At 36.8% G+C, this 15,608-nt stretch overlaps 1 protein-coding gene across 1 annotated transcript in view; it reads right to left on the bottom strand.

Moving 5' to 3' along the window:
• LOC122900126 (probable ATP-dependent RNA helicase DDX5) overlaps positions 1-9,092 on the bottom strand; it is an 82,100-nt gene extending 73,008 nt beyond the window's left edge. The window contains 1 exon segment of the mRNA XM_044238610.1: positions 8,991-9,092. Within this exon segment, the coding sequence (XP_044094545.1) occupies positions 8,991-9,092 (102 nt within the window).
• Positions 9,093-15,608: the final 6,516 nt, after the last annotated feature.

Here is a 15,608-nt window from a genome sequence, read left to right as displayed (position 1 = left end):
ATAAAATTTAATACAATTCCAAACTGTAAGAGTGAATGTTAAAGACTTCCCTTAAAAGTGTTGAATCTTGGGATGTCTGGGTGGCTCAGCGGGTTAAGCCTTTGCCTTTGGCTGAGGTCATGATCTCAGGGTCCTGGGGTCGAGCCCTGCATTGGGCTCTCTGCTCAATAGGGAGCCTGCTTCCCCCCACCCCCTGCTTGCCTCTCTGCCTACTTGTGATCTCTGTCTGCCAAATAAATAAATAAAACCGTTAAAAAAAGTATTGAATCTTTTAGAAGAATTTCACCAAATAATCAGAATAATACAAATTCTTTTATCTTCTATTTAAAACATTATATATAGTTATATTAAAGATGAATTTTTGCTTTATACTTATATTTTCATAGCATATAGTTAATCAAAGGAGAGGACCAGATGGAATACAACTCTATTTTGATGGACATTTGCATAAAAAGGAAAATCTCAGCAATCTGTGCGTATCGGTTCCAAGATTCTAAATATATAGATGTACAGAGAATCTGTAAGTCTCTGCATGGGAAAGACTGTATAATACATATAAAACATGGTGGAAGAATAGATCTTTGTATTTTGACATTCACCGGGCCTATATTTGGTCTGGATGGTAGACCCTTGTGACTCAAAGTGGATCTATGGACCAGCAGCAATGGCATCAGTGGAGGTTTTTAGAAATGAAGACTATCAGATCCTGATGGAACCACTGACCATAATCTGTGTTTTCACAAGATCCCATGCTGATTCATAAGTACACTGAGAAGCACTGAGAAGACAGTATTTTTTTTAACATGAATATGTTCACATTTCAAGATGGATGTGCAAATTAACTTCTGAATTGACCTTACCATGATTTGATGAGGCAGGTTTCCCGTGTATGGAGTATTACTGACCGGATTTGCCACTTGGCTACAAGAAACAAAAGTTTTCTAACTCTTTGTTGTTTTTGGACTAAATCATTTTTCATTTTCTTTTTAGCTCCCCATCATCTAGACAAGACATTGACTGGGTTGGCAAACAACTAAGATTAGGAGATGTTGCCTTCTCCACTTTCATTATGAAGCATTCACTCTAGACATTTTCCCCAAAGGTGACTATTTAAAATTATGCATTTCAGTTTATTTATTCGAATGCTTAATATGAAAATTTAAAAGATACAGAAACATTTAAACAATTGTACAATACTGTGCTGATTTTACTGTTATTGCTCCTGATTTTAGGGAGTCACAGACTATTCTATGTGGTCACCTCATGATTGACTCTTGCTGTAGCCAGCAACTACTTCCAATTAAGACGGTGTACTAGATCTCTAGCTCCAACAGTAAAAACTTTTGCCATGTTTTCTTTAACTTTATTAAGACTTTTTTTCTGAATTATTTAAAAGTTATTTAGGGGCATGCTAAACCCTTATCTAACAATATTTTATCATACTTCTAAACAATGAAGACATTTTCTTTTCTAATCCTAATACCATTATCACACCTGATAAAATTAGCAGTACTTGCCTATATTCAAATCTTATCAAGTATCTTTTACAGTTTTATTTTCTTTTTTTAAATCTAGGAGGAAAGGTCATTTTTCTTTGTTTCTTTTTGTTTGGAGAAGGGGAGGGCATAAAATCAAGAGTTTATTTTTTAAACATTTTCTTTGAAAAATAGCTTCAACTTTTGGCCTCCCAGTTTGACTGGGTAGAAGTTTTGTAAAGAAGAAATTTAGAGGCAAAAGTTTTGGAAATGATTCAGGTAGTGAAGACAAATGTGGTTCAAATATTTACAGATTAAGAAAATGGAGCATAACAAGACATTTGAATCTGAACAAACATTTTTAACAAGATTCCATCAGCTTTTTCTTAAAAGTAAATATTTGCCTAGTGTCTCTGCACACAGGAGCTCTGTTGGCTCTTTCAAATATGAAAAGAAAAAAAAAAGAGGCAGTTACCTTTCACTATCTTCTGTTTATTACTTTATGTTCTTTATGCAGACAAGAGCCACAGCAATGTTTACCCTAAGTGAGAATCTTCACTCTGTACATAATTTGTCAAAGTTTGGAAGTCTGAGCTGAAGTTGACATGACATCATATTAAAGGGGGACAGAGCAACAATTTTTTTGAATATTTTTTCTAATTTTTTATAAACATATAATGTATTATTAGCCCCAGGTGTATAGATCTGTGAATAGCCAGGTTTATACACTTCACAGTACTCACTATAGCACATACACTCCCCAATGTCCATAACCCAACCACCCTTTCCCTCCCCTCCTCCCCCGGCAACCCTCAGTTTGTTTTGTGAGATTAAGAGTCTCTTATGGTTTGTCTCCCTCCTGATCCCATCTTGTTTCATTTATCCTTTACCTACCCTCAAGACCCCACGTTGCATCTCCACTTCCTCATATCAGGGAGATCATATGATAGTTGCCTTTCTCTGATTGGCTTATTTTGCTAAGGTAATACCCTCTAGTTCCATCCACATCATTGCAAATGGCAAGATTTCATGTCTTTTGATGGCTGCATAGTATTCATATATATATATAGATATAGATATCTATATATATATATGATATCTATATCTATATATATATCTCACATCTTCTTTATCCATTCATCTGTTGATGGACATTTAGGTTCTTTCCATAGTTTCGCCATTGTGGACATTGCTGCTATAAACATTCAGGTGCACGTGCCCCTTTGGATCACTACATTTGTATCTTTAGGTAAATACCCAGTAGTGCGATTGCTGGGTCATAGGGTAGTTCTATTTTCAACTTTTTGAGGAACCTCCATGCTGTTTTCCAGAGTGGTTGCACCAGCTTGCATTCCCACCAACAGTGGAGGAGGGTTCCCTTTCTCTGCATCAACAGCATCTGTCATTTCTTGACTTGTTAATTTTAGCCACTCTGACTGGTGTGAGGAGGTATCTCATTGTGGTTTTGATTTGTATTTCCCTGATGCCGAGGGATGTGGAGCACTTTTTCATGTGTCTGTTGGCCATCTGGATGTCTTCTTTGCAGAAATGTCTGTTCATATCCTCTGCCCATTTCTTGATTGGACTATTTGTTCTTTGGATGTTGAGTTTGATAAGCTCTTTATAGATTTTGGATACTAGCCCTTTTTCTGATATGTCATTTGTAAATATCTTCTCCCATTCTGTCAGTTGTCTTTTGTTTTTGTTACCTGTTTCCTTTGCTGTGCAAAAGCTTCTGATCTTGATGAAGTCCCAATAGTTCATTTTTGCCCTTGCTTCCCTTGCCTTTGGAGATGTTCCTAGGAAGAAGTTGCTGTGGCCAAGTTGGAAGAGGTTGCTGCCTGTGTTCTCCTCAAGGATTTTGATGGATTCCTTTCTCACATTGAGGTCCTTCATTCATTTTGAGTCATGTGCGGTATAAGGAAATGGTTCAGCTTCATTTTTCTGCATGTGGCTGTCCAATTTTCCCAACACCATTTGTTGAAGAGGTTGTCTTTTTCCATTGGACATTCTTTCCGGCTTTGTCAAAGATTAGTTGACCATAGAGTTGAGGGTCTATTTCTTGACTCTCTATTCTGTTCCATTGATCTATGTGTCTGTTTTTGTGCCAGTACCATACTGTCTTGATGATGACAGCTTTGTAATAGTTTGAAGTCTGGAATTAGGATGCTGCCAACTTTGGTTTTCTTTTTCAACATTCCTCTGGCTATTTGAGGTCTTTTCTGGTTCCATATTAATTTTAGGATTATTTGTTCCATTTCTTTGGAAAAAATGGATGGGATTTTTATAGGGATTGCACTAAATGTGGAGATTGCTTTAGGTAGCATAGGCATTTTCACAATGTTTGTTCTTCCAATTCATGAGCATGGAACATTTTTTCATTTCTTTGTGTCTTCTTCAATTTCTTTCATGAGTACTTTATAGTTTTCTGAGTGTAGATCCTTGGGCTGTTTGGTTAGATTTATTCCTAGGTATCTTATGGTTTTGGGTGCAATTGTAAATGGGATTGACTCCTTAATTTCTCTTTTTTCTGTCTTATTGTTGGTGTAAGGAAATGCAACTGATTTCTGTGCATTGATTTTATATTTTGACACTTGACTGAATTTCTGTATGAGTTCTAGCAGTTTTGGAGTGGAGTCTTTTGGGTTTTCCACATATAGTATCATATCATCTGCAAAGAGTGATAGTTTGACTTCTTCTTTGCCTATTTGGATGCCCTTAATTTCCTTTTTTGTCTGACTGCTGAGGCTAGGACTTCTACTACTATGTTGAAGAGCAGTGGTGATAATGGACATCCCTGCTGTGTTCCTGACACACTCCTGTGAGAGTGGATAAGCTCTCAGTTTTTCTCCATTGAGAATGATATTTGCAGTGAGTTTTTCATAGATGGCTTTGATGATATTGAGATATGTGCCCTCTATCCCTCTGAAGAGTTTTGATCAGGAAAGTGATGCTGTACTTTGTCAAATCCTTTTTCAGCATTTATCGAGAGGATCATATGGTTCTTGTTCTTTCTTTTTGAGGTATTGTATTACATTGATTGATTTGTGGATGTTGAACTAACCTTGCAGCCCTAGAATAAATCCTACATGGTCGTGGTGAATAATTGGGATCCTTGTCTGGTTTTGGGATCAAGGTGATGCTGGCCTCATAAAATGAGTTTGGATGTTTTCCTTCCATTTCTATTTTCTGGAACATTTTCAGGAGGATAGGAATGAATTCTTCTTTAAATGTTTGGTAGAACTCCCCTCGGGAGCTGTCTGGCCCTGGGCTCTTGTTTTTTTTTTTTTTTTTTGAGATTTTTGATGACTGTTTAAATGTCCTTACTGGTTATGGGTCTGTTTAGGTTTTCAATTTCTTCCTGGCTCAGTTGTGATAGTTTATCAAAGAAACAGTTTTGAAGAGCAAATATTTTAGGTTCATTGGGGCCACTTTTCTTTTTTTTAAGTTTTTATTTAAATTTCAGTTAACATAGAGTGTAATATTAGTTTCAGGTATACAGTTTAGTGACTCAACAATTCCACACATCACCAGGTGCTCATCACAACTAGTGTGTTCTTTAATCCCTATCATCTATTTGACCCATCCTCCCATCCACCTCCCGTCTGGTAACCATCAGTTCATTCTCTGAAGTTAAGCCTGTTTCTTGGTTTGCCTCCCCCTTTTTTTTTTTTAACCCCATTGTTCATTTGTTTCATTTCTTAAATTCCACATCTGAGTGAGATCATAAGGTATTTGTCTTTCTCTGACTATTTTGCTTAGTATAATACTCTTTAGCTCTATCCACGTCATTGCAAATGGCAAGATTTCATTTTTTTATGACTGAGTAATATTCTATTGTATATATACCACTTCTTCTTTTTCCATTCATCACTTGATGGACATTTGGGCTCTTCCCATAATTTGGCTATTGTTGATAATGCTACTATAAACATCAGGGTACACTTAACCCTTTGAATTAGTATTGTATCTTTGGGGTAAATATCTAGTAGTAAAGTTGTTGGATCCTAGTGTAGTTCTATTTTTAACTTTTTGAAGAAATTCCATACTGTTTTTCAGAGTGACTGCACCAGTTTGCATTCCCACCAACTGTGTAAGTGCGTTTCCCTTTCTCCACATCCTTGCCAATACCTATTGTTTCTGTTATTGTTGATTTTAGTCATTCTGATAGGTGTGAGGTAGTATCTCATTGTAGTTTTGATTTGTATTTCCCTGATGATGAGAGATGCTAAGCATCTTTTCACGTGTTTGTTGTCCATCTGGATGTCCCATAGAAGGCCACTACTATAGGCTTATCTCTGAAAGTGACTTTATTTTTTTTTTTTTGTAATCTTTTTTTTTTTTTTCCTTTTCTTTTTTTTTTTTTTTAAAGATTTTTTATTTATTTATTTGAGAGAGAGAGACAGTGAGAGAGAGCATGAGCGAGGAGAAGGTCAGAGAGCGAAGCAGACTCCCCATGGAGCTGGGAGCCTGATGTGGGACTCGATCCCGGGACTCCAGGATCACGCCCTGAGCCGAAGGCAGTCGTCCAACCAACTGAGCCACCCAGGCGTCCCTGAAAGTGACTTTAAATCCTGCTTCCTTTAGCTTCGCGGCTTGGGAGCTCATGAAGGAAGGAGAGTGATGAGGATTTGGGAGAAAAGGTGAAGATTTTATGAGTTAATTGATTTTATGGCTGGAAAGGATGGAAAAATGTTGTTCCAACCTTTTATAAATGTGCTAACATTTATTGTGAGAACTTTTTTTTTTTTTTAAAGAGATTTTGTTTATTTATTTGAGAGAATGAGAGAGAGAGAGTGTGAGAGGGGAGAGGGTCAGAGGGAGAAGCAGAGTCCCCACTGAGCAGGGAGCCTGATATGGGACTCAATCCTGGGACTCCAGGATCATGACCCAAGTTAAAGGCAGTTGCCTAACCAACTGAACCACCCAGGCACCCTATTAAGACACTGGCTATCTAGTCATACTGAAACCTAAGAAAAATTAAAAAAAAATAGTAATTAAAATATAGTTTGATAAAATATTCACTAGGTTGATGTGGTTTATCATTAAGAAATTGACTCTGAAAAACAATCTGAGGGTATTGAAGGGGTTGGGGGTGGGAGGTTGGGGAATCCAGGTGGTGGGTATTGGTGAGGGCACTGATTACATGGAACACTGGGTGTGGTGCAAAAATAATGAATACTGTTATGCTGAAAAAATAAAAAATTTTAAAAAAAAGAAAAAAAAAAAGAAATTGACATAGGGGCACCTGGGTGGCTCAGTGGGTTAAAGCCTCTGCCTTCAGCTCGGGTCATGATCCCAGGATCCTGGGATCAAGGCCCACATTGGGCTCTCTGTTCTGCAGGGAGCCTGTTTCCTCTTCTTTCTCTCCCTCTGCCCACTTCTCTGCCTAATTGTGATCTCTGTCTGTCAAATAAATAAATAGAATCTTTAAAAAAAAAAGAAATTGACATTTAAATACAGTATTTAGATTATTCCTTTTTTTTTTTTTTGACTGAGTACTTTGGAATCATGGACATAAACTATTAGGTATGTTTAATAGAAATTGCAGACTTTTGGGGCATCTGGGTGCTTTAGTTAATTAAAGCATCTGCCTTCAGCTCAGGTCATGGTCTCTGGGTCTTAGGATAGAGCTCCACACAGGTTTCCTTCTCAGCAAGGAGTCTGCTTCTCTCTCTTTCCCTCTGCCCCTCCCAACCACTCGTTCTCTCTCTTTCTTAAATAAATAAATAAAAGCTCTAAAAAAACAAATAGCAGACTTTCTGCTAAAAGAAGACAAAGGGTAATAGTGTTGGAAAGGACTTGGCCTCTGGATTTAAACAGAGCTTAAAATCCTGGCTCTGTTAATAGTGATGAATCTGGGTAGGTTATTTAACTTCCCTATGTTTCACTTAGTAGGTGGGGGTAATAATACCTCCCAAAGCTGTTGTTAGGCATACATGGAAAAATACAGAGTACAGGTTCTGGCAAAAGCAGGTACTCATGAATGTACATTAGCCTCCCTTTTGTTACACTTACTGATTTTGATGATTCAACCTGTCTGATTCTGAGGCAACCAAACTGGATGCAGGAGGACAATCTAAAACATTACATCTTCAGAATCAGATAATTCCTGCCACTGTGAGAACATTGGAAATGTGGTCTATTGTTCCATATGTCAGTTAGATGGTAAGGAATAGTTTCTTTGGTTTTTATTAGTTCTCTGTTTAAGCCTTAGTGCTGCAAGATGCTCTGTGTCCAAAAAATCTTAGGGTGAATGATGTGGGAACATATTCTAGACTATTTCCTTTCTGGGGTATCTCAATTTAACATTTTACACTAAATGATATATTTCACAATAAGTACTTTTTAAAGAACTCAATCTGTTCCCTTTCTCTGTCTGCTCTACCAGTAGCCTATCTCTTACCATCTCTCACCTGATTGCTGATAGCAGTTCTTTCTTTGTCTTCTGGCCTCCTCTTCTGTCCCACAGAGAAGCTGCGTCATTTTTTTTCAAACTTAAATCTAATCCTACCACCTGCTTGATAAATACCCAGCAAGACTTTCCATCACTCTTAGAGTAAAATCCAAATGCCTTTTTCTGGCTTACAAAATCCTACAAGATCTTTCTGCAACCACATGCTTATAAGCATCCCATCTTCCTGCTTATCCACTATTATCCCAGGAACACTCCAGTCCCACTGTGCACTTCTCAAAAGTGCTACATTTGCTCCCACCTCAGGGCCTTTGCACTAACTCCTTTCTTTCTATCTGAACTGATTTCTTCCTAATTTTTACATGGCTGGCTCCTTCTTACATGTTAGATTTGTCTCTTCTTCACAGACTTTCCCTACCTGGTTTGAAATAGTCACCGGTTATTTTCTTTGAATAGCATTTACCTCTAAAATCCTTCTCATTTCTATCTACTTACCTACCTACCTTTCCGTCTTTCTTTATTATTTCTCCTACAAAGGTGTGCAGTATATAACAAAGGGGACGTGACTTTCTTGTTCACTGCTTTCTCTTGCAGCAAGACTAGTGCTTGGCATAATTAACAACTTAATAAATAGAGCTGGGTGAATCAAATGGCATGACTCCACATCCCCCTCTTTCTGTCTTTATTCTTGGATATGAGGGAAATAGTCTGATATGGAGAGGCTAAGAAAAGTGGAATGAGGAAGAAAGACAAAGATATCATGACAATGCTTTACCTAAGAAAGTTTCTATTGATTGGACTTTAACTTAAAGATGATTTTACACTATCAAAAAAAAATCTTGAAAGAAATGTTTATTTTATAAGGTTTTATTTATTTATTTGGCAGATAGATAGATAGATAGATAAAGATCACAAGTAGGCAGAGAGGCAGGCAGAGAGAGAGGGGGAAGCACGTTCCCCACGGAGCAGGGAGCCCGACACAGGGCTCAATCCCAGGATCCCAAGATAATGACCCGAACCGAAGGCAGAGGCTCAACCCACTGAACCACCCAGGTGCCCCGAAAGAAAGGCTTATTTTAATAAACAAGTAAGTGTCTTACCACCAGCAGCAGTATCTTATAGTTATCAATCTGATGAAGCTTGGCTTTCTGAGTGATGGCAGATGTGCTGTGTTGTTTGACTGTAATTTGATAATTGGTCATTGCGCTGAGGTTTACAAGCTACAGTCTTTTTTTCTTTTCTATCCACCATCCACTGTCACACAGCACATGATAAGTTTTTACTTATAGATTATAAATACCTAAGATTCAAACAGCCTGTGTTCTAATGACAATGTTCTACATCTGTGTTGTACTTAATACATTGCCAAATGTTTTCACATTTATTACTCAATTTATCTTCTAAAATATTTTATTTATAAAATGTGGTTTTTTCACATATTGCCTATGTTCGTTTATTGACAATTCCTCTCTTACCATCAAAGTGAAAAGATTTCCAGAAATATTGCATATGCATTTCTTCTAAACTCAGTATTAATTATTCTACCATGCATTGAATTAACTCTTGAGTTTTCTAGTATGTTTTACTTTACCTTTGATCTTTTTTTTTTGTCTAGTATGTTTTACTTTACCTTTGATCTTTTTTTTGTCAATGCTTTTTGATAGGTCTATGGGAATTCTCCATGGCTGTTAAAGATCTCTTTAAGCCCTAGCCAGTGTTTCTTGTTTCATCTATTTCTCTCTTCTGTTTAATAAACCCCTGTGCAGACCTGTTTGCAGCTTTTGTGCTCTTTTTTGACAGATGTTCTTCTACCTTTAAAGCCTCTTGCTGTGGCAAAGAACAGGTATGGTCTCTGACCTCTTTGAAAAGATTTTATGTATTTATTTATTTACTTGACAGAGACAGAGAGCTCAGGTAGGCAGAGCAGACGGCACAGAGAGAGGGGGAAGCAGGCTCCCCACCAAGCAGACAGCCTGATGTGGGGTTTGATTCCAGGACCCTGAGATCATGACCTGAGGTGAAGGCAGAGGCTTAACCCACTGAGCCACTCAGGTGCCCCTTGAAAAGTTTTTTTTTTGCAAGACTTACACATTTTTATGTTGGTCTTCCTTTAATTCCACCAATTTTGCTTTATAAATGTCAGGGTTTATTTGTATATATCTTGACATAATACAGTCCTGGCTTTCAGATTTGGGCCTTTTTAAATTTAGTTTGTCTTTTCTTCAACAGCTCTTTTTAGCTATTGCTATTTCTTATAATGAAATGTTTTGTCTTATCGAAAAACTCTTTTATCTGATTTTTAACAGAGCAAGAAGAATTTGATTTCTGACATTTTTCTCTCTGCCTCTTCACCTCTCCACCCTATAGTTATCTTCCTCCTTTGAAAAATTTACTCTCCAGAATATTGCAATGTGCCTTAGGCAGTGTAAGCTGCTATAACAAAGCATTATAGACTGAGTGGCTTATAAGAAATAGTAATTTATTTCTTATAGTTCTAAAGGCTGGGAAGATCAAGGCTAGCAGATCCATGTCTGGTGAAACCTCTTCTCACTGTATCCGCATGTGGTGGAAGGGGAAAGGGCTCTCTGGAGTCTCTTCTTTTTTTTTTTTTTTTAAGATCATTTATTTATTTACTTATTTGAAAGAGAGAGAGACAGAAAGCAAAGCATGCAAGAGAGATAACATGAGTGGTGGAGGGAGAGGTGGAGGGAATAGAGACTCCCTGCTGGGATCCTGGGGGGGGGGGTCTTCGTCCCCGGACCCTGGGATCAAGACCTGAGCCAAAGGCAGATGCTTCACCAACTGAGCCACCCAGGTGCCCCTCTGGGGTCTCTTTTATAAATGCATTGATCCCATTCATGAGGTCTTCCACCTCATGACCTAATAGCTCCCAAAGACTCCCTTCCAAATAAGTTCACATTGTGGAATAAGTTTCAACATATGAATTTTGTGGGGAAACAAACTTTGTCTATATCACACAGTAGGAAATTTTGAATTGCTACAAGATAACACTTCTTTGTAGTAAATGTGAAGTAAAGGTTTTATTAAGTTTTTCTTAACTTAAATTCATGGAATTGGCCATTAAAATGTTTAACTATTCATTTTATGGCTGTCATACAAAGATAATATGCAAGAAATTGCTTAATCCATTTTAACTTTTTTTCTGATAGTGTTTTCTACTGTTTGATGAAGTAACTCTTACTGGCTCACTTTCTACAAAATTTTCTCTGGAAGAACTCTCCTGACACTTTATGCCTGGATTAGATACCCTTCCTGTATGCTTCCATAGCATCCCACACTAACCTATCACAGCCCTGATCACAGATCATTTGTATCTATTCTTTTTATTTTCCTCTCCTCCTCCTCCTTCTTCTTCTTCCTTTTACATTTATTCATATGCACCAGGAATGTAGGGAATATACCTTGTTTTTGCTATATTACCACCCTTAACAAAATACATGCCCATGCTGGGAACTTAATAACTATTTAAGTTCTTTGGTTATTGGGGTGCCTGGGTGGCTCAGTTGGCTAAGCATCTGCCTTAAGCTCAGGTCATGATCTCAGGGTCCTGGGATCAAGTCCCACATCTTGCTCTCTGCTCAGCAGGGAGTCTCTTTCTCCCTCTGTGCTCTCCCTCTCCCTGTCTCTCTCAAATAAATAAATAAAAATAAAAATAAAAGTTCTTTGGTTATTTATGCCTCTGTGGAATTTTTTCCCCCTCTAAGCCCTCTTTAAGTCTTGTCAGATTTCTGAATGAGTCTTACAGTCATGCTCAGTAACCTTTAATAGCTCAATAGCCTTGTTTCTAACAATTTTTTTCTCTTTATTTTAAAAACATGTTAGTTTTTCATCATTCTCAGCACAATTGATTGTTAAAGCATAAAATGCTTAGAGACATAATTCACTTACCAATCCCCCCTTCCCCATTTTAAAGATGAGGACACTCAGGCCCAAAGATGTCTGGATGAGTATAATTCACTGATTGACTTCTTCAGCACAAGAACCTATCTCGTGTGTCTCTCACCGTGTTACACCGCTCTAGGTCATTCAAAACAAGACCCAGTAGGTTTCTCAGCGAACTCTTATGAGTTACAAAAAATGTTAGAGTGACGTTACCAGAAGCAGGACTATTTCTTTTCTTTAGAAAAGAAATCATCTGATAATGCTACTCAACTGTTGAGCTATGAAATGTTCCTCTAGATGATTTACTTTCTGTAATTCCTGCCTTGATTTGGGTCTACTGCATTTCTTTTTCTTCCTCCTATGCTAGGGACAGAGATTTTCCTCAGAGGTGGAGAATGATACCTAGATGCTGACTGTTGAATAAGGCGTTCTAGTTGGAGAAACGACACCCACAGGAATGATCCAGGGTGTGGTATGCATTGAAAGGAAATGACGTCATTGATAATGTAATTGATGATTGCTACAGATCACAACACTCACAGGGCCCCTATTTTTGGCCTTCCTCCTCACTCTTACCACTGGCTGAACTGATCCTATACCTCCAACCATTTTGTATTTGGGTGGAAGGTCAGCTTTCTTCCTCCTGTAATTCCCTCTTGTACATTCTGGACTGCCCTTTCTTGCTCATCTTTAACCATAGCAACACCCTTACATCTTATCTCTGATTTGTATAGATTTCTTACAGTCTCCTACCTGCTCTTATCCCTTTCCTTTTGTCTTCACTGTCAAAGGTTTATTTTTTTACTATCATTTTATTGGGATCTCCAGTAGGAGGGGAGAGTTGTATTCAGCAAAGTAGCTATTTTGAGCCATTATCCCTGTTTTTCTTTCTTTTAAATAAAAATGAATTTTCTGCACTTGGTTTTCTGTCTAGATTCTGAAATATTTACCTATTATTCATGCTGGTTATGTTGGGGGAAAAATAGTGAATCCTAGTTGTGTACCATATGCCTCATCTGCCATAGAATTAGGTGATCCCCATTTCTAAGCCTAAAACTTGTACATCTTTAAGTATAAAATAATATTTGTAATTGGCAAAAATATAAATGGCTCAGCAAATACTTCTTTATTTCCTCTGCTGACTGTAATTTACTAAAATATTACATAAAAATCTCCACAAAAACATGCAAACTGTCAAGTGTGTGACATCTTAACGTTGTGTGAGAGCCAATATATCTAAGACATGGAGAGCTTATTAGAGGTAATATTTATTTCCAATTATAGGAGCTAATATCCGGCAAAACTTAGAAGGTTCAGTTTAGGGAAGTATCCAAGTGCTTGGCTACTGATCCCAAACCTTATCTGAACTATCCGAACGTCTTAAGTCTTGAAAACTGGCCTGGACATCTTATAAGAACAGCTTCATCTGGGACGTTTGGGTATGTTAGATTCCAGCTGGAACACAAAACTGCAGAGAGAGGCGAAAATGAAGAATAATTGGGGGGAAATGCTGAACTTCCTCAAACCTCAGAAAGAGGCTTTGGTAAAATTTGGAGCAAAGGTCATGGATTATGAACAGCTTCTATTTTAACTGGCTGCATTTAGCCATCCTTAAAAAATTCTATTTTAATCTTCCCAATGAAAGGTCGTTAATATTTCTTTGTTTTTGGCTGGGCAATATACTAAAACTTTTTTTAAAAAATAGTGAAACTCTGCTGGTTTACATGTCACAAGAATTTGACAGCAGATGATTGCTTCAGAATGGCAAAGGGCATATTCAGTGATCATTAACACATACCTACCTGTGGTTTGGGGCATCTCACCAATGGAGCCTTAAATCAAGTTGTAGGAACACCTTAAATCAAGTTGTAGGAACACCATAAAACCCCTGTAATCATAAAGAGTAAACAGGAATAAAATATTCTCTATTGTGTTGTGCTTCATCAGCTTTGTGAGTTTACATATTCAAAACATTATTTTTTGGTTTCCATTTTTAGTTTTATTCATTTATTTCATTACAATTGAGGGATGTTGAATATATATAACATGTAGATGTACACTAATTATTGTTAATTGTCTACTATATGCTAAGTATATGTACATAATCTTATAACTGAAGGAGGTAAATATCATTAACCTAATTTTACCCAGACAGTAGTTCAGAGAGGTCTATTTATTTGCTTAAGCTTCTACAGCTAAATGATGGTTAATTTAATACATCAACTTGGCTGAGCCAAGGTGTCCATATATTTGCTCAAACATTATTCTAAATGTTTCTATGAAGTTGTTTCTGGATGGGATTACCATTTAAATTGGGGAATTCTGAGTAAAGCAGATTGTCCTCTGTAATATGGGTGCCTCATCCAATCAGTTGAAGAACTGAATAGAATAAAATACTGACAAAAAAAAAGAACCTCCAAGCAAGAGGGATTTTTGCTGGTAAGTCTGCCTTTGGACTCCATATGCGACACTGGCTCTTCATGGTTGAAGAACAGATTGCCTTTGTACTCTAAGTGCAACTCTTTCCTGAATCTCTGGCCTGTAGATTCAGATTTTGGATTCACCAGGCCTCCACAATCACATGAGCCAACTCCTTAAGTCTCTTTCTATGTATATACACACATCCTATTGGTTCTGTTTCTCTAGAAAACCCTAACTAATACAGTTAGTAAGTGTGGAAGCCAAGGTTCAGACCTACATCTATTGACTTTTTGAGTATTACATTGAATCTCATTTCATATAAACACTTCTTTTTCTGCTTACTGAATTTGTAATTCAATTTTTTACTATTTGTTCACATTTACCTTCATATACACACGTATACCTGTATATGTCAGCATACAGTTATTAAATATCTGTTATATGGCCTTGTTTATATGAGTTACAAAGTTTTGGCTTCTGCTATGGAAATACTTAATCAAAGAGAATGATGAAAAAAATCAAAACAAAAAATGAAAGAAGGTGATAAATCTTATCCTCAACATGTAATTAATCTTATGAAGATAGACTCACTTCACCATACTTATCATTGCATAATGATAGTATTTCCCACTCTGATATTATTATTGGCCAATTTATCACTAAAATCTAATTTTATGCATAAATCCTTATAATTGAAAACATTTTCCATAATTTCTCCCTAATTTTGGCTTCCTGGAAGATATTTTTCTAATTTTCACTGTTAAATAATCTTAATTCTATCTGATTACTCAGTCCTCATTTGCTTTTATGTCTACGAAACCAAAACATCTTAAAAAATTTATAGAAACTTAAGACATGAAACAATGGCAAAATATTATAGAAAACTCTGAAATACTATTTTTGAAGACCTTCTAAAAATATTGCCTAGATAAGGAGAATTTGTAGTAATATTACCTGTAGCTACTAATCTATCTATCTTCCTAGCTAGGTATGTAGCTTTTTATTTGCTAATCTCTGTCTCTTCAGTATATATGTATGTCATGGCTCTCATTGTTATATCAGTTCCATGTTAGATTTATACTTAGAAATACAATTTGGCTGAATCATAGTTATCAAAACTAGTGTGTATGAACATAGCTAATGAGTTTATGTGTATGCACAGTTGGGGGGATTGGTGGTTTCTATTTAATATTTGTTCCACATCTTTCATATGTCAGCCACTGTCTTATATAACTTATGTTGATCACCTTAACTATCTGAAAATACTGTGAGATAGAAATTACCATCCACATTTTATTTTTACTTATTTAGTTTTGAAGACTTTATGTTTAAGTAATCTCTACACCCAGTGTGAAGCTCAAACTCACAACCTTGAGATAAAGAGTCATAAGCTC

This window comes from Neovison vison, chromosome 1 (assembly GCF_020171115.1).
Source record: "Neovison vison isolate M4711 chromosome 1, ASM_NN_V1, whole genome shotgun sequence".
NCBI lineage: Eukaryota > Metazoa > Chordata > Mammalia > Carnivora > Mustelidae > Neogale > Neogale vison.
The sequence above is the reverse complement of the archived record's forward strand: the minus strand, read 5'-3'. Positions and strand labels throughout refer to the sequence as shown.